The following is a 20,162-nucleotide window of genomic DNA, read 5'->3' as shown; positions in this document are numbered from 1 at the left end:
TTTCGTCTATTCGTGTTTTTATTTCCCCTAATCCTTCCGAAAATCATCCTCCTTTGTACCTTCAAGTTTTTATTAGAGTCGTTTTTTCCGAATGACTTGGTCATTTGCTCCAAATTTTCAGTAACCACGTGGTACTACTGTACCTCACTCGATATTCTTTCTCAAGATGCTCAGCAGGTCTATGCCCTCAGTATTTGTCCAAGGACGTCTTTGTTATTATATAATTTTTATTAAGCGTACTGTTAAATATGACAATGCGCTGTAAATAGTTGACGAATAGAGATGACGAACCGCACGTGTCTCAGTGTTACTGGTCATGACCAATGTCTCCCTTGCAATGAAAAGTACGCTACATTCTACATCGAGAAAGGCCCTATACGATGACATAATTTGCTTTAACTGTGAAACTTGCCAGATTTGATGAGATTTCGCGAACTCCCCATGGTTAGTCGTGAGTCAAGGTTGTCTACCTCTGGTCAGCCTTTAACGTCCTCTCTCTCTCTCTCTCTCTCTCTCTCTCTCTCTCTCTCTCTCCCTCTCACGCACACACAGACGCACCCACCCACTCACACACACACACACACACACACACACACACACACATACACACACACGTTAGTGCTCGCGCATATACTGTAATACTGTAAAGTGAATTTTTTGCTACTATTTCTGTTCGAATGTAAACGGAAAGCCGGCCGAAGTGGCCGAGCGTTACTAGGCGCTACAGTCTGGAACCGCGCGACCGCTCCAGTCGCAGGTTCGAATCCTGCCTCGGGCATGGATGTGTGTGATGTCCTTAGGTTAGATAGTTTTAAGTAGTTCTAAGTTCTGTGGGACTGATGACCTCAGATGTTAAGTCCCATAGTGCTCAGAGCCATTTGAGCCATTTGTAAAGGGAATGAAGAGTGGATGTTCGCCTTCTGTAGTTCCTCCACCGGTGAACTGATTCTTCCCATTCTCCAGCTCCGCGTACATAATTATCTTCAAGCGCTTATTTTTTATTTCCTTTTTGTATGTTGGATCTTGTACATCAGGAGCAGAAGTCCAATTCAGAAGGCGATGGAAAATATTAATTTTACTACATTCCCTCGCATGCCTTTTGAGCCACTGCATTTTAAATTCATCGTATGTTTTGTTAAAAACCATGAAATGATCGTTCCTTTTGATGTAATAAATTAAGGTTCAAGAGGTAACGGTATTTCATTGTTTGGTCTTCATATCCAACTTCCGTCCTCCTTCTGGTACTTAGTCAAAAAGCAATAGTAATGAGAATAGTGCGTAAGGGGCAGCCCAATTAAAATGAAACACATGAAAAAAAGCAAGTAAACTGTTTGTTATTACAAATTAACCGCCACAATTGTCAATACATTTATCCCACTTCGAGACAAGGCAAGACGGGACCGTACAGGGGATGTGTAAGGGCTTCCTAGCGAAACATCTGCAGCGTCCTCAAAATTACCTTGGTAACATCCAGACCCGTCCACATGTTGCCAAGGTTGTTTCGACTACGCTGTAGATGTTACGCTGGGGAGCCCTTACACATCCCCATCCTGTTGAGATTTCTACAATTTTCGAGCCCATAAGGAAGACATTCGTGATCGTCGATTTACTTCGGACGAAGAGATGCACAACTGGGAACAATCATGGTACCGTAGGATATCTCAAATATCTTTCTATGAAGGTATGGACCATCTGGTCTTACAGTGGGATAAATGTATTAACAGTTAGAGCGATTACTTTCGAATTAATGAACAGTTTAGTTACTTGATTCCATCTGCCTCGTTTTCATTTGACTGCCCATAATAGTGCAGCAACCGCGTGCCTGAATGCCACCACCAGAAATACGACTATTTTCTTTCTCCCTGCGTTATCAGTTGCGCACACTGAATTTTACAAATATCTACTGCAGGATCACAACAGCGATATCTGTGATTTAGTTTCTCTAGGCAAATCCGACCAGGAAAGAGGTAATAAGGAAGTGGAATCGTACCACGTTAGAAGGATTTAAAATAGAGCACAAGAAGAATGATTACTTTCAATATAAATAGAACTGAAAGATGTCCTTGCGTAACAACTAGGACCACGCAGTATGACAAAACTAAGAAAGGAATGAGAAGCGGGTTGATGCAAGTAAAGAATGTTTCAATTTTAAAAATAACTTTGCTGGTGTCATTAAATGAACTGAGGAAACAGTCTGCGTTTGATACAGCGTTGTATGGACATGAAACAGCCGTGGTGGCATTCAGTTGCAAGGAGATGGAAGCATTCTCATTTTTTTTATGAAATGGATGATGGTAATTGAGTGGATATGACGTGAAAGTGACGAAATACTTACCTTCTTCAAAGACATTTCGCGGTTAGCACTTAGCTGCAACTGTTTCACTGTTAGCACTGTTGGTTACATATGGGATTTCAGTAATAAGACAGGGTACTCTTGGTTGAATATGTAATTTCAATACTAAGACGGCATATTGCTGCAAAGCCATCTGCGCTGAATCTTGACTCCGCAACGTCGGTGTAATGTCTCCTAGAAATCGGTAATATTCACAGCATCCTTAAGGCGAAAGTACATTACACTCACTTTCCGCAGGTACCCTTCTCTCCTTTTTCTGAGATGAACACTTTTGACAAATCGTGCCTCCGCGCGCACAGACACACATACTCATATGCACAAAGAAAGATAGGCGTGCTCTTTCCTCGTGCACACAGCTCGCTCCAGAAACGTTGAATGGCTATAAATATTGCATGTGACCTCTTGAGAGGGAGGTCCATGAATTTAAATGAAATAATTATGGTAAGCGTTGTAGTGTGGATCCCGGAAGCATAGTAATGGTTCCTTTCGAGGTGGACATCAGAAAGAGGCGTGAATAAGTTTTCATTCTCCCGATGGTTCCCACTGTGAAACGTGTTTTAGTGTTTTATCTGTGCAACTGGGGCAGGAAATCCCTCCGCATCGTGGAAAGGGAAAACATCCAGAAAGTTATAGCCGTGCTTGTTGCGTAGCCCTTGCTGCTATTTACACGCGTGCGTTGCCGAAAATAATGGCTGCTCGCTCATCTGCCTCTCCGACTGAGAAAACACAGCCGTTGGTTGATTCAGGGGTTGGGAAGCCTTACCAGGCTTTCATTGCTCCAAAGCGCTCACAGGGAAAGGCTACAAGCGAGAGGTTCTAGAGATTCGTATTCAATTTGTCTTTTAAGTGTAGGAATAATATTATTAGAGCTGAGTACATGGTGCCAAAAACTTTGTCAGTACAACGTATACGAACATCCATATGTGCACAATTGCGCAACGTCCTTTTAAATGTAAAAGGTTTTATTTTTGACAGACTTATATGTAATGAGCTGCATTTTATCCACCATAATAACAACACGGCATGAGGTACTAATTCAAAACGGCAAAAAATATTTTGAACCATCAAAGTGATATTTACAACTGTCGAAACCGGTTGTCAACAGTAAAGAATTGACTATTGAAAGTTTTTTCCCATTGTTTGACTCGCTGTAACTCTGCTCTACGATTTTTATAAACTAAAATTTTCCCTAATTTATGAATAACCATTGTTGTGGAACTGATGGACGGTTAGAAGAAGAGATAGAAAAGCTGGTGGGAGGTAAGAAAGATTGAATACTCCTGCTTTAAACAGATCAGACATTACGATTAAAGTATTCTACGTGCGGTGCTCGCAGTCTTTATTTCCTGGCAACAGTTTTCTGTATTTTATTGTTGGATCTGTGTATTTGCACCTGTATGTATTCATTTGTTCGTTCACTTACCTCCCATTATACATTCTGTAATCAATCCCAAGAATTTTCTGTTATCTTGTAAAAGTTGCAAAATGTTATTCTGTATCAACTTTGACAGTAGTATCTCAGGTTTTGTATGAAATGGCTCTTCGGTGTTGGCTGTCACAAAAACTTTTAGAGTAGTTTTTCCTCTTCTTTCAGGAAATGCTACTAAGAAATTTTAAAAAAATTAAACGAGGGAAGTATTATCGAGACATCTTGTTGGTAGTAATGAGAAAGGTGGAAAATGAGGGATTAGCAATTCGTAAGGCTGCAGTTATCAAACCAATGATCGATTGTAGGAAAATCGATAATTATCGATTGTAGGAAAATTTTCTAAACGAAACTGACGATGGAGCCACTGTACACAAAGTAACAAGTAGGCTCACGAATTATGTAGATCAAGCCAAATAGCATTTGCACATACAAAAATGTTGAGAATGAGCTCGAAAGGACTAAGCTAATATGAGATAGTTTCATAAATATTTACTGAAATTACTATTTAGGTATCTAAATCGCTCTTTAAATTAGAACCAAATGTTTACTACTGCTTTTTAAATTTCAATGTTTGTCTTTTCTAAATTTATACATTTTTCAACAAAGAATTTTTTTTCGTCTAAATGCCGCGAGTGTCTGTGACACTGTGAAAGTAATGACGGGTTGTCACAAAAATTTACTCCTGCAGAATCATTTTCAGGAAATCCGAAATGTTGCTATGGCTTCAAATTTGTGAAGCAATATAGCCAAGGATACATATTACGAAACACACCAGTGTTAGAAAGGGAAACTGTTAATACTGCATCCTCAAAAATTAAAAATCATAAATCGTGACAACTTGACTTAGTCTCCACTACAATAAAAAAAAAGAAAAGCAGCACATCTTGTGTGCCCTCCTGATTGGTAACGTCTGTTGCTTACAAATGGAGAAAAAAAGATACATTAACGAAAGTTCCTCTAAGGCTAAAGTGTTAGAGGTGCGTGCTAGAAACAAAGAATAAATTAAGTGCTTTCTTCGGAGAAAACAGTGTTTCAAGCGAACAATCATCTCAGTGTTAATTTATTACCACCGTGTGAAATCATGACAAATGTTGCCATCTTACGGAAAGAAAAATTAACAGTATATGATTGGAGAAAATTTTGTTAGTACTCACTTATTAACGAGGGCTCACTACAAAATGCTATCAGAAAAAAAGATAGAACTTCATAAAATAGTGTTATTTCTGTAGATAGATAGGAGCCATCCTATTTGCTTCTGCTACATTTCTTTATTTCAAAACTGTTCAATACTCTTGCTGTTGCATTTATTGTACTTAGTTCTTCATCAGATAAAAAGTGAATGAAGCCTCATATCCAGTGGTATCTCTACTGATTCTTGACAAATTGTATGATGGTGTGCGTATGCTGCGTTGTATAAAATAAACTGTTCATATTTACATATTGTTATGTCAACTTGACGGGAATTTATGGGATCTTTTACAGAAGAAATCAGTTTTCCGTAAACAAGAGTTTGTATATGTCTGCCATCTAAGACACTATGGATTACAATGTTCGCATACAGAACAGTAACTTTCTTAACAATGATTTGGTTCATTGCTATTCAGAAAGTTTTAAACAGAATTTCCCGCGTTTGCCTAATGATAAAAAGACAAAAGGGGGGCCGAGGAGACCTTGGGATAACACCAACATTGTCCAATCTGCAAAGAAATTTTCAGCAAATATTCCATGATATTCCATGTAGTCACTCACTTTCTTTATGCATTTGAGCCTACTCTCGCTACTACCTGTAGAAACTGAACTCGGATAAACTCTGCCAATATAGTGCAACAAACTATACGCATAATGCTCGATGAAAGTCTGCGTCTTTCATCGTAGTTGAGCCTTCAAAATTAATAAGAGTTTAAAACCAAATAATTTTGCTGCAGAAGTTAATAGTACGGAATCACGATAACGAAAGAGGAACGAGGTGAAAACCGTCTTTCAAAACACAATAGGAAAGAGTTTTTCATTATTTCAATACGTCTGTCACGTTTTAAACGAATATTTAAAAAAAATTAATTCCATGTCGTAATTAATGGAACGAGTCGCTTAATTACTGGTTGCATAAAGCCACTCTCTTGCTCATACCACAAAAAGCTATCGATATTTCCTCTGCAGAATGTCAGATTCAAGCTGCGAGCGCGTCAGGAAACTGAAACAAAATTTCGATGGAAGGCATATATATTTGGAACAGACGAATCTTTGATATACCCTTATGGCTGAAATTTAACGCCATTTTATATGTCGATACCCAAATTAAAACAACTGAATTAGTGTTATATTCACCAAATAGTTCTCACGTAGAAGATAGCAGGAAGCGAACCCCTTATCACAGAAAAGTTGTTGCTGTATATAGGCGGCATGCTTGCTCGCTTGCAACTAGGCTCGTCCAGGGCGATAGTAAATTAAAACACAAATAACTTTCGCAACAACGCAAGTAACAAATAAGGATCATTCATTAAAATTAAGGGTTGTGACATAGTCACCGTAATTAGCCATACAAGGTTCGTTACAAATTACAAATTTTGAGTATCATTACGCCATACATACTGACACTTTAAGGAAACGGAGAATAGTGAGTACGATAGATGTAGCGGCTCCAAGGCCAAGGAAGCAGACAGTGCAGAGGAGAGCGATGAGCTGAAGCCACGCACCTGCAAACCTCATCCAGCGATGGCATCGGCATAATGTGAGGCGGTTCCGATTGTCCCATCAGGGCCAGAAGGCTGAGCTTTACTTGACTTAAACCCACTCTTTTCAAGTCTTTTTGTTCCTCGGTGAACGACACCCCTTTGGTTTCCTTGTTGAGAAAGTAACGTAACATCCGATTGCTCAAACCTATGCGCCTGCTACACGCAATACGGTCTTGGAAAGAAATTCAACTCTTACCAATGGTGTTTGTCATCTTTCCTACTTGAATGTAGAGTTCATGGTTGTGTGTCTCCTGCTTTCACCATTTTCATCGATTGGGCCGAGGAATGTAATAAAGATCATTATTTTATCTCCTGCTTAGCAGTTATATATGTGGGAAACCAGTTCGTAGAAATATTTCTTCTGCTTAAGTAAATTCTCAGACTGTAATACTAACATTATTGTATTTACTGTCATCTAAGAAAGCTATTCGCATGTCGCACGACGATTTTCTTCAAGAGAATCCCAGATTTACGGTTTTCACATCTGTTGACGCTTATGGCCTCTGCATTGTCCCCAAGAAAACCATTAGAGTATCATGAAACTATATTGCAGTCCTCCATAAACTCGCTGTAAATTTCATGTAAATAATTGAACTACTTTCAAGTTATGCAGCCTTTTAACTTCAAGAGTCACCTCACCCAGTACCCATGCAGGAATTATCTCAGTAGTATAAGCTTTCATGTCATGGGATGCTGTGAATGGAAAAAGGTGAGTTCTCCCTTGTTCCTCGTGCCTCCAATTCTATCCTACGTAGCTATTCTCGATACTGCCATTTGTCTGAAATCTCAACCTGGCGTTTACTTATGAAAAAATTTGTTTATTTTGTTTGTGTACGAAGATCACATGAGACTCTTACATCAGGCCCTCGCAAAACGAATGATGGAAGACACACTTTTCTTTTATAGTCATCAGTTTGGCTCGTTTGATGTGGTCAACACTAATTACTCCTCTGTGTCAACCTCTTCATCTCATAATAGCATTGGCACACTACGGTCTCAGTTTTTTTTTTTTTTTTTTTTTTTTTTTTTGGGCATACTCCAGTCTGTCTTTTCCAGCGGTCTTCACTGTCCATGGCTCTTTCCAGGACCATGGAAGCGTCTACTTTGCGGAGAAGTTCCTCATTACTTGTCAGTCCACCTAATTGTAAACATCCTTATGTAGTACCGCAGCTCAAGAGTTTAGATTCAGTTCTTCTCCAGTTTTCCTATATTACATTATTCACTACCATAAAACGCTATGCTCCAGATGTATATTCTCAGAGCCGGCCGTTGTGGCCGAGCGGTTCTAAGCACTTAAGTCCGGAACTGCGCTGCTGTTACGGTCGCATGTTCGAATCCTGCCTCGGGCATGGATGTGTGTGATGTCCTTAGGTTAGCTAGGTTTAAGTAGTTCTGAGTCTCGGGGACTGATGACCTCAGATGTTAAGTGCTCAGAGCCATTTGAACCATTTTATATTCTTAGAAATTTCATCCTCACATAAAGGCCGAAGTTTGATAACAGCAGACGTCTCTTGCCCTGGGAGGAACTCTTTGTCTGTGCTAATCCGCTTTTTATATCCTTCCTGCTTCGTCCGTCATGTGTTTTTGCCTTCCAAGGTAGAAGAATTCTTTGACTTTGTATACTTCATAAAACCTAATTTTAATGTTAAGTTTATCGCTAATCTCATTTCTGCCATTCCTCATTACTTCCGTCTATCTTCGGCTTACTCTCAATTTACACTGATCAACCAGAGCATTACAACCACCTTTCTAGCACCGGTTATGTCGACTTTTGGAACGAATAACAGTGGTGACGCGTCGCAGCATGGAACATGGAATCAATGAGGGTTGGTAAGTCGATGGAGGGAGGTGGCACCACATCTGCACACACATTTAATTCCAGTAAATTCCGATGTCGGGGTTATGAGCTCTGACGCCACGTTCAATCACATTCCAGGTTCTCACCGTCCCGCAATACAGGTTTCAAGGAGATGTTGCCCTGGAAGACGACTGATTCGCGCCTTACCATAGGCATGGTAAAGAAGGTATCGAGATTCATCAGACCACGCAACGCTCTGCCATTCTGCCAACGTCCAGTGCGCATAATTAGGAGTGTTCGCGACTCTGTGCGTTCAGGGACACTTGTGCGCTGACCAACATTAAAGTGTAATGTTAGTTCCGCCCCAGTTCGCCGCCTGTCCTCTTTTTACCAGTCTGCCCAGCCTACGACGTCCAATATCTGTGGTGGTGGTGGTTTTTGCGGAAAGGAGACCAGACAGCGAGGTCATCGGTCTCATCGGATTAGGGAAGGACGGGGAAGGAAGTCGGCCGTGCCCTTTGAAAGGAACCATCCCGCCATTTGCCTGGAGCGATTTAGGGAAATCACGGAAAACCTAAATCAGGATGGCCGGACGCGGGATTGAACCATCGTCCTTCCGAATGCGAGTCCAGTGTCTAACCACTGCGCCACCTCGCTCGGTCCCAATATCTGTAACGTGTGGTGGCCGCCCGACCCAACGATGTCTGGACGTGATTTCACCTTAGTTTCACCACACGTTGCAGTCAGCCATCACCGCATGCCTCGAACAGCCGACAAGTCGTGCAATTTCGAAAATGCTCCCTCCGAGCCTCCGAGCCCTCACACATCTGCCTCGGTCAAACTCAGACACACTACTGGCCATTAAAATTGCTACACTACGAGGATGATGTGCTACAGACGCGAAATTTAACCGACAGGAAGAAGATGCTGTGATAGGGAAATGATTAGCTTTCCAGAGCATTCACACAAGGTTGGCACCGGTGGCGACACCTACAACGTGCTGACATGAGGAAAGTTTCCAACCGATTTCTCATACACAAACAGCAGTTGACCAGCGTTGCCTGGTGAAACGTTGTTGTGATGCCTCGTGTTAGGAGGGGAAATGCGTACCATCACGTTTCCGACTTTGATAAAGGTCGGATTGTAGCCATCGCGATTGCGGTTTGTCGTATCGCGACATTGCTGCCCGCGTTGGTCGAGATCCAATGACTGTTAGCAGAATACGGAATCGGTGGGTTCAGGAGGGTAATAAGGAACGCCGTGCTGGATCCCAATGGCCTCGTATCACTAGCTGTCGAGATGACAGGCATCTTATCCACATGGCTGTAACGGATCGTGCACCCACGTCTCGAACCGTGGGTCAACAGATGGGGACGTTTGCAAGACAACAACCATCTGCACGAACAGCTCGACGACGATCTCAGCAGCATGGACTATCAGCTCGGAGACCATGGATCCAGTTACCCTTGACGCTGCATGACAGACAGGAGCGCCTGCGATGATGTACTCAACGACGAACCTTGGAGCACAAATGGCAAAACGTCATTTTTTCAGATGAATCCAGGCTCGGTTTACAGCATAATGATGGTCGCATCCGTGTTTGGCGACATCGCGGTGAACGCGCATTGGAAGCGTGTATTCATCATCGCCATACTGGCGTATCACCCGGCGTGATGGTATGGGGTGCCATTGGTTACACGTCTCGGTCACCTCTTGTTCGCATTGACGGCACTTTGAACAGTGGACGTTACATTTCAGATGTGTTACGACCCGTGGCTCTACCCTTTATTCGATTCCTGCGAAACCCTACATTTCAGCATGATAATGCACGACCGCATGTTGCAGGTCCTGTACGGGCCTTTCTGGATACAGAAAATGTTCGACTGCTGCCCAGGCCAGCACATTCTCCAGATCTCTCACCAATTGAAAACGTCTGGTCAATGGTGGCCGAGAAGCTGGTTCGTCACAATACGGCAGTCACTACTGTTGATGAACTGTGGTATCGTATTGAAGCTGCATGGGCAGCTGTACCTGTACACGCCATCCAAGCTCTGACTCAATGCGCAGGCGTCTCAAGGCCATCATTACGGACAGAGGCGGTCGTTCTGGGTACTGATTTCTCAGCTTCTATGCACCCAAATTGCGTGAAAATGTACTTGGTGTAGCAGTTTTAATGGCCAGGAGTGTAGTTCGCGCGCCTTCCGCATTCTATACATGGACAGCACGCTCACTGATACTACATGCAGTGTGCATGTTTCTGGCGAGCAGTCATTCCTCGCCAGGTGATGGTGCTATCGCGTGAACGGATTTATATCGATATTAGGTCAGTGGTCACAATATTATGGCTGGTCAGTGTATAGACTGTATTCAATAGACTTCATTCGTTTGAACACGCCCTGTAATTCTACTTCAGTTTCATAAGAAGAGCAATTTCATCAGTAAATCTTCTTATGGATATTCTTAAACATTGAATTTCTATCCCGATCTTTGATCTTTATTTTTATTTCCGTCATTGCTTCTTCGAAGTATAGAGCACTGATTCGGAAAACTGCATGACAGTCTTGCATCCATTTTAATAGGAGCGCTGATGTCTAGGTATTCCGGTCTCATTGCACCCTCTTCGTTCTTGGGCACATTTTATACTACGCGTCTTTCCGTATACTCTGTTACTACTTTTGTCTGAATTTTGAAGATCTTGCATTATTTTACATTGTCGAATGCTTTTTAGAGGTCGATGAATACAATGAACTAGTGTAATTTCTTCTTTAGGTCTTGTTTCCATTACGAATCTTAACGTCAGCATTGAATCTCTCGTGTCTTTACCTTTCCGAAACCCAAACGGATCGTCATCTAACAAACCACAAATTCTCTTTTCCATTCTCTGTATATTACTCTTATCATCAGCTTGGATGCATGAGCCGTTAACATGAACGTGCAGTAGTTCTCACACTTACCTGTATGTCCTATCATCTGGATTGTGTACATAATATTTTTCGGAAAGTCTGATGGTACGTCTACTGAGACATAAATTACACACACAGTCTTGAATAAGCGTTTGGTTTCCGATTTAGAAATTCCGTAGTTATGTTTTGTATCCAACTCTTTCAAATTTCTATTAGACACCGACACTAATGCTGGTTCATCTACGGCTCCCATATCTCCTACCATTGCTTCCTAAATTACGTAAGAGAAATTCTCCCGCTCGTAGAGGACTTCAGTGTACTCTTTCCATCTACCCGCTCTCTTTTCTGTTTGAAAGTGGAATTTCCATTGCTCTCTTGCTGTTGATGCTGTGGTTTCAATTTTACCGAAGGTTGTACATACTTTTCTACGTGCTGAAACGGTCCTTCAGATGTCCATTTCATTTTCCATTTCTTTACATTTTTCCTGCAACCATTTTTGAAATATTTATTCTGTTTTCCAAGGTTTCTTCGCAGTTACCATCCTTCTGCCTATGTTCATTTGTTCAGCTTCAGTGACTATCCTTTTTAGAGAGGTCTATTCCTCTTCAACGGTAATGCCTGCTGAGCTATTCATTAACGCAGTATCTGTACCCTCCTTCCATGTAGCAGTTCTTTGAGCACTGATCCTTCCTGACTAGTCTGCTACACTTCAGGCTACTCTTCATCACTACCAAATTGTTACCTCAGTCTATATGTGCTCCTGGGTACGCCTTACAATCCAATATCAAATTTCGGCGTCTCTGCCTGGCCATGGTGTAATCTGACTGGAATTTTCCTGCATCTCCCGGCATTTTTCAAGTGTTCTCTTGTGATTCTTGAACAGACTATTCGCTATCACTAGCTGAAATTTATTGCCGAACTCAGTTAATCTTTCTCCTCATTTGTTCCTATTACGAAACTCGTCGTGTCCCGTAAGCCTTCCTTCTTCCCCTACAATATCATCCCAGTACCCCGTGATTGTTGCATTTTCATCTTCCTTTACGTACTGGATTACCCTTTCAATATCGTCATACACTTTACGTATCTCTTCATCTACTGCTTGCGATGTATTTATGTATACCTGAACTATTGTTATCGGCCGTAGTTCACTGCCAAATTTGATGAGAACAACGCTGTCATTAAACTATACACAGTAACTCAGTCTCTGCCGCACCTTCATTACTACTGGCGTTGTAGCACTTTATGGTGCTGTTGACATTACCCTATACTCATCCGACTACAAATCCTTGCCTTCTTTCCATTTCACTTCGCTGATCAAGATTATATACAGACTCTGCCTTTGGATTCCCCCTCCCAGGTTTTCTCATTTCTCAACCTCGTTGAAACGTGTGACATTTCACAGTCTGAACCGAAGCATGTTACCTATTCGTTGGTTACTGAATCCTTTCCTCGTCGTTACCTCCCTCTTGACAGTCCCATAATGGAGATCAGAATGTCATACCAAACCAGGATTAGTTTTTTGATGTTGCTAAGCAACAGTCATAGAATAATTTTTAAATGAACACACCGCCCTTTGACTGTATTGTTGTTTATTTAATAACGATCCAGGTTTCGGCCTTTTATATCATTTTCAAGTGACTGAGTGTATGTCATTAACATATATTGCACGACATCAAGCACATAATTGGCCGTAAACTAAGGAAAATATTCGTTCCCCACAAGATGATGGTTTCACATCTGGCATTTCACGATGGCCGAATATTTTTCTTAATTTATGGACAATCTTGAGCTTGATGTCCTGCAATAAGTGTGAATGACATAAACTTAATCACTTGAATTTGGCGTAAAAGGCCGGAGTCTAGGTCGTAATTAAATAAACAACAATACAGTCAAATGGCGGTGTATTTATTTAAAAACAATCTGGAATATTTTGCCAACAGAGAATTCATGAAAGAACTGTTGTTAGCATGAGGAGGGTGACATACCAGAAATCTTCGGTTGACGTTGTTCACGGTTCTTGATCCAAATTAATGCAGTGTATGGTTTCGAACCGGAGAGTCTGGGATTATCCACGTTTATTCAGAGGCGCTACCCTTGTGCCGCGAGTTAATATACATTAACTGCATATGAACTTGGGTTTGCACCTGTGGGCTAGGAGTTAGTTATTTGACGGTAAGTACTTGATTAACTTGAGCCGGATATGACTGAGTGATATTGCCATCTCGTGAATGTAACAAAAGAGGACAGAGAACTTCAAGGAAAAGGAGGCAAGTTGTTGGCTGCCTCTAATTCAGGAATCCATCTTCCATTAAGGAATTACCATTTACAGGTGAACATCCATTGACATAAGTATATTAAGGTGTGGAAACATTAACAGTTACAAGTCTATTTTTCTAGGAGATAAATTACGGTAAAAATAAACTTGTCAGTGCTACTTATTACCGTTGCAGAAACCAAAAAATGATAGAGTGTAAAGTAATGCGCCTCACCCCCCGCGCGCTCTGCTTGTGTCTTCCCAGGCCGCCCGATGCCGCGAGTCACGTGGTTCCTGGAGAACACGGTGATCGACGACTCGTTCGAGCAGCGGCCGGCTGACGGCCTCACCGTGAACCACCTGACGTTCCCCAACATCGGCCGCCAGCACCTGCACTCCCGTCTCATCTGCCAGGCGTCCAACACCAACATGGCACCGCCTGTCACCAAATTGGTCGTCCTCGACATCAACCGTAAGTACCACATGTACTGCTGTAGCACTGTTTTCAGTGTTTCTTCACTGTACTGTTCCAGACTGACTCAGAAATAATGTTTATTGAGCGGGCTAGGGTGACTAGCCCGGTGAATCCACTTGTTTACTGCCTCCTAAGGGAACTTGAGGTGTCGGTTGTGTGGACACTTTGGATTTAATGCCACTCTTCATTTTTTCATCGTACGATGTGCGCCTGATGGTACATTTGCAACGTGTAATAACACTATTACTACCTTTGTCTTCAGGGAAGCATTTGTAATGTTAATCGTGTGGTGAGCGAAATTTGCCATTTATGTATAAATTTTGTTTATTTGTTCACAATTTGACAGTAATCCCGTTACCTAAGCTGCAAGTGAGATACCGAACTTCTTTCAAATAAAGAATTATAGTAGTAAGTACCAGCACCATGAGTCCCTCTCAAGTCACAGCCTATAAAGGAATTAAGTTTTATATCGCTGACCACAGGAGTGATAGTGTAATAAGGCGAAAATCGTCGCTGTATTGTCAGGTAAGATGTGTCAATTATCAATTGTCAAAGTGGACACATACACTGTCGAAAAAAGATTAGTACTCCCTTCTAGAGGTTTCCAATTCACTCAAGATTCATTGTTGCAACAGGAGTACATGAAATGATTACATTTACAGATCAATAGCCGTTTTGAAGTACCAGGTACCGATTCATATTGAAACATACTTATTAGTACGTAGGGTAGCCTCCACGGGAGACAATGCGGACGCTGACTCTGGTATCCAGTCAATCCTACAGACGGCGAGTACTGCCTCAGGTTACGTTACGTCACGCCGGTTCGATCCCTTCACGCAGTTCTGTAAGTGTTGTTGGTTGACGTTTCGTACGATTGCTTCTCGTCCCATCATATCCCGCACGTGCACTATTGGAGACAAGTCATGGGAACGTGCTCGCCATGTAAGTTGCTGCATATCTTGCAGAGCGCGATGAGCTTAACGGGCAGTATGTGGGCGAGTATTATCCTGTTGGAACAACACATTGTCTTGTTCTTGCAAGAACGGCAAAAAACGGATCTTATAACATTCTGCACGTACAGAGCACTGCCTAGCACTCCCTCCAGATACACCAAAGATGAACGAGAGTTGTAGCTTATCGCTTCCCAGATAATAAGGCACAGGGTGGGGCCAGTGTGTCGTGAACGAATGCATTCTCCGAGGCAGGGGTCACCATGTCTACGCCATACGCGCAGACTACCATAACTTGCCTGCAGGCATAATCTGCTCTCATCGCACCAGTCGAGGAGTGAGTAGAAGACTGGCTAGAGGTATGCGTACCTGTGGAAAGAACAGATACCATCTTCATGTAGTTACAGCTCACCGGCCATTTGACCATCTTCTTCTGTGTGAATGCACAAACAGTGCCAGAACTCTTACGGGAATCGGCGGTAAAGCCGCTAGTAGTGAGTATAATGGGCAAGGGCACTATGAATATAGTGCGGGACAATAAGTTGCGAATGTGGGTCTCACAGGAGACGTGCGAGAGATAAGACCCTGCAGTCGCACTATCCTCTGTTTTCTCGGCTCGGTATGCTGGCACGGTAGCTCAGCGTGTTCGGTCAGAGAGCTGGCTGGCTTCTGTAATAAAAAAAACTGAGTGAAAGGATCAACAACGAACTTCAACGTATGCCATGTGACGTCCGCTACGACGAAATACAACGAACCATAACGAAAAAGAAAGATGGACAGAGCTTCTGCCATGTTGGCAGGAGATCCCGGGTTCGAGTCCCGGTCGGGGCACACATTTTCAACTGCCCCGTTGACTTACATCAACGCCTGTATGCAGCTGGGGGTATTCATTTCATTGTAATTTCAATGTTGTACATTTCCTCATTGCGTAGTACAATAGTTATGAAGCTGCAAAATGGTGTTTGGTGTTCTTTTATTTCTTTGTTTTTAGTAGGGTCAGCAAACGAAGAAAAGTTTGCAATGTATGTCAAAAATTATTTTCAGTCAGAAGAAGCTCCCAACAAATCGGCAAGAACCTGTTTGGTAAAGAAACACTATTCTGCCGATGACAGTTCATTTATATCAGAGCTGCGACATATGCCGAAAGTTTTACCCTACGATTTGCCTCATTATCATATCATGAGTGTAAAAGTTGTCAGGAAGGCGAATGTTGCAATACCGGATATCGCAAAATAGGTATTTGGCCGATATCTGTCTGCAGTTCCCGTTCCACGGACTGTGGCATGATTCATTTGCCAAGAAAGGCCAGTGCGCCGATTGCTCAGTGGTAGCGGCATGTTTTAGAAACTGTCTATCTAATGACGTTTATTAATGAAAATAACAGATAACAAATGCTAAGTATGTGTCTTGACAACATCGAATACCTATGGTACAAAATTAGTTGTTACTTTCACGGCCATATCCAAGGAGGCACTTGGGAAAGAAGGAAGTGCTACAGCATAGTTATATTTTCTTTGATTGATACAACAAAAGAAATTTTAATGCGAAACGGTACATGAGTGTCGCCACCCATAAATTTTAGAAATTCTTCTGGACAGATTACGCAGATTTCACATGTTCCCCAGTTTACTTTTAGTGTTAGTAGAGCGAATTCAAAATATCAGTGAAAAAATGAACCCAAACGCCAGTTTTTACTGTCCTGTAATATTAATGTGAGAACCGCCTGTTTTCGATGTCAGTGTGCAGTGACGGCTCACAGACGACAGGTGGCAGCACTAGCAGTACAGGGTATATAAAACGCGCCCGAGGGACACGGAAATCGCCCTTGTCGTAATATGGGGACGGAACGATGTATCTGACGTACAAAACAGCATGGTCATTGGATTTCGGGGCAAGGTTGGAAGCATCTCCGAAACTCCTAACTTTGTGAATTGTTCGCATGCCGCCGTAGTTAAAGTATACCGTGCGTGGCAAAATATCGCAATCCAGAACTGGCGAAGATGTAACTTTGGTACACCACAGTCCACAGAGAACATTGGTGAACGACGGCTGCAAAAACGTTGACAGGCGAATAGCCGAAGAACTGTTGAGCAACTGACAGCCCAGATAAATAAAGGGGCTACCAACAACGTCGCCTCAACGACCACTCAGAGAACGCTGCTGCTCAAGAGTCTTCGCAGGCGCCTGGTCCGTGCACCCGTGCAGACTGCCGTTCATCGGCGACGAAGGCTGGAATTTGCACTCCGGTACCTCGCTGGACGTACACAGACAAATGGTGACAGATGGCTTTTTCAGCTGAATCACGTTTTATGCGGTGTCGCACAGATGGCTCTTGGCAGGTATGGTGTGAAACATCTGGAAGTGAAAACCCTTCAACAGTCGTCGAAGGGACCAGCCAGGAGGAGGAATTGTGGTCTGGGGAATGTTTACATGGCATTCCCTGGGTGATCTCCTCAGTGTTGAAGGCCAATGGGTCAATAAAAGTATGCATCTATCCTTGAGGATCATGTTCACCCCTACATGCACTTTTGTGTTTTCATCGGTACGATATCATCTACCAGCAGGACAATGCAACGTGTTACACAGTCTGCAGCGTACGTACGTGGTTCGAAGAGCACTAGGATGAGTACACCGTACTCCTCTGGCAACCGAATTCATCGGATTGAAACGCAACCGAAAACCTATGCGACCATATCGATCGTATTGTACGCATCATGGATGCTCAACGGCTAAACTTAGCGGAGTTGACCACGGCAATGGAGTTGGCATGGCTTCACGGCATTTCCAGAACCTCATCGACAATCTTCTTGCACGTACGCACTGCAAAAGGTGGTTATTCAAACTTTTGCTTGGTAGTCACATTTATGTGACCGGACTGCATACCTGCATTGCTGTTATTGTGTACCATTGATAGATTAATGTCGCTAAGAGTATGGTCTGGAAATTAGCGTTTCCTTGAAGTAGACGTTACTGTAAGGTCATAGCCGTAGGCATGGTATCTGGGTAACTGCTCGATCCGCCCCAATAGTTGAGCGCGTAAACGCACAGCTTCCTGGATACGAGGAGGGGAGCATGACCCGAATCAAATTCGCCTCACGAATTAACGACGGGGCCTGCCTAGATGTGGTTTGTAGGTTGCATCCCGCATCCCACGAGAATAATACTGGATTAAAGCAAATATGCAGGAAACGTTCTCACACTTGCTCATGAGATTTGCTCCATGCGCAGGAACATGGGAAGCATAGTTTCCATGTTGGCAGGGAAGGGAGGCGGATTTTGAATAAGAAACTGTTGCCGTAGATATTGCGTCTCTTTGAACTCGTAATCATCATCATCATCATCATCATCATATGTTACCACTCGCAACTGTGTGGTGAAAGTATTTCTGGAAAAACAGGAATCAGTATTTTCTGTCCACATTTTTTTAGCATGAACAGATTATTTTGACCTTTGTTTAGAACTTTGGAGTTATATGTAGAAGCTCCCCATCAGAAAATTATTAAATATACACTGGTTGAAGAAAAAAGTTAGTACAAGGAGAAAGACGACGTTGAATTTGATCCGATGACGGCATTTGTCAGCTGGGGGTTATTAGATATATTGAAAATAGTTTCAGCGCTGTCCGCCAATAGATAGCGTAGTGGCATAGCTACCCGAGCGCCATCTGTGACTAGCCTTTAATAGAGAATGTTCACAGCTAGAAGGCTCAGTGTGGTGCAAACGAGTGAAGCGATCAGGCAACCATAAAATGGAGACGCTCTCGTGCTTCCTAAAGCGAACTGAGCGAGTTCCAAAGGGTTCGAAGGCTGGATGGTCCTTTCGCAGAATTGTTGGACCTGCTGTGTCGAATGTACAGCGATGCAGGTATCAGTGGTCACGTGACCATTCTCACACTCTTAGACGAGGTTCAAGACGTCCACGTACCACAGACGCCAGGCAGGATCGTCGTATTGTAAGGGCAGCATTAGCACATCGTACAGCTACGACAACCCAGATTACATTGCCTTCATAGTCAGACAGATATGCCGCAACAAGGAACTGGATTGTAAACGCAAACTCACAAATAAATATATAGATTTACGACAACAGTAGACTGAAGATTAAGAGACTCGTATGCAAAAGTCAATGTGGTAATAAGTGAGATACTAATGTACTGAACTGCGATGAGATGTGTCTGAAATTCTCTAAGGTTATTTGATAACACAATATTGGATATCACAGTAGGCGTTTCAGGTGAAGAAGCGTGACACCTCTAAAAAGTATAATCAGAGAAGATAGACAAAAAACTTAAGTACAAGGAAGGTAACATTGAGTAATAGAATTCTTAAACTGATCGACGTCAGAAGACTCAAAACCGTTCATGGATAGATAGGAATGCAGCCACAAAAATCTCTTACGAATCAAATAAATGGAAAGTGCAGGGAAGCCAAGGCGCAATGGCTGAAGGATGAAATCTAAAAAGAAAAGGTCGTCTCAAGAGCTAATTTAGTACATAGAAATGACAAAACTATCTTCAGGGAAATTAAAAGCAAGGGCGACAGCATTAAGAGTATAATTGCAACCCCACTGTTAAGAGCAGAAAGGAGAGCGGATGGATGGGAAACTACACCGAAAGTCTCTGCGAGGGAGAGGACTTTTCTGGTAACGTGATAGAAGTACAGATGTTATTTGAAATGGAAAACATCGGGATGTAATAATAGAATTGAACAGATCTTTGGATGACTTGCGATATTTTAAGGAAGGAGGGATAGACACCATTCCTGCAGAATTTGTGAAATCATTGTCGAAGAGGCAAGAAAGTGTCTGTTAAAGTTGGTGCATACTATCTCTGTGATTGGAGACATACAATCAGACTTTCGGAAAAATATTACCCACACAATGCCGAAGATGGCAGGGATAGGTAGGTGGGAGAATTATCGCACAATCAGCTTCACATCTCACACATCAAAATTACGGCAAAAATAATATACAGAAGAATGGAAAAACTGAAGATGTGTTAGATGTTTAGATGTCGTTGAGCTTGAATGGTTTGATACAGCGCGCCACGAATTCCTCTCCTCTGCCAAGTTCTTCATCTCAGAGCAGCACCTGCAAGCTACGTCCCCAATTATATGCGAGTTGTTCCTTTACAGTTTTTAACCTCTACAGCTCCCTGTAGTACCATGGAAATTATTTCCTGATGTCTTAACAGATGTCCTACCATCCGGTCCCTTCTTCATGTCAATATTTTCCGTATATTCCGTTCCTCGCCGATTCTGTGGAGAACCC

The 20,162-nt window shown here is 42.5% G+C and overlaps 1 protein-coding gene across 4 annotated transcripts in view; it reads left to right on the top strand.

Moving 5' to 3' along the window:
- The window catches only part of LOC124612849 (neural cell adhesion molecule 2), a 609,158-nt gene that overhangs the window by 248,868 nt on the left and 340,128 nt on the right, over positions 1 to 20,162 (top strand). For all 4 annotated transcript variants that reach the window (XR_006979578.1, XR_006979577.1, XM_047141276.1 and 1 more), the window contains exon 4: positions 13,735 to 13,941. Coding sequence is in view for 2 of the 4 variants with exons in the window: in XM_047141276.1 (XP_046997232.1) it covers positions 13,735 to 13,941 (207 nt within the window). In the remaining 2 variants the exon portion in view is untranslated. The remainder of the gene's footprint in view (positions 1 to 13,734; positions 13,942 to 20,162) is intronic.

This window comes from Schistocerca americana, chromosome 4, assembly GCF_021461395.2.
Source record: "Schistocerca americana isolate TAMUIC-IGC-003095 chromosome 4, iqSchAmer2.1, whole genome shotgun sequence".
Taxonomy (NCBI): domain Eukaryota; kingdom Metazoa; phylum Arthropoda; class Insecta; order Orthoptera; family Acrididae; genus Schistocerca; species Schistocerca americana.
Note: the sequence above shows the minus strand (reverse complement) of the source record. Positions and strands in the feature narration are given on the sequence as shown.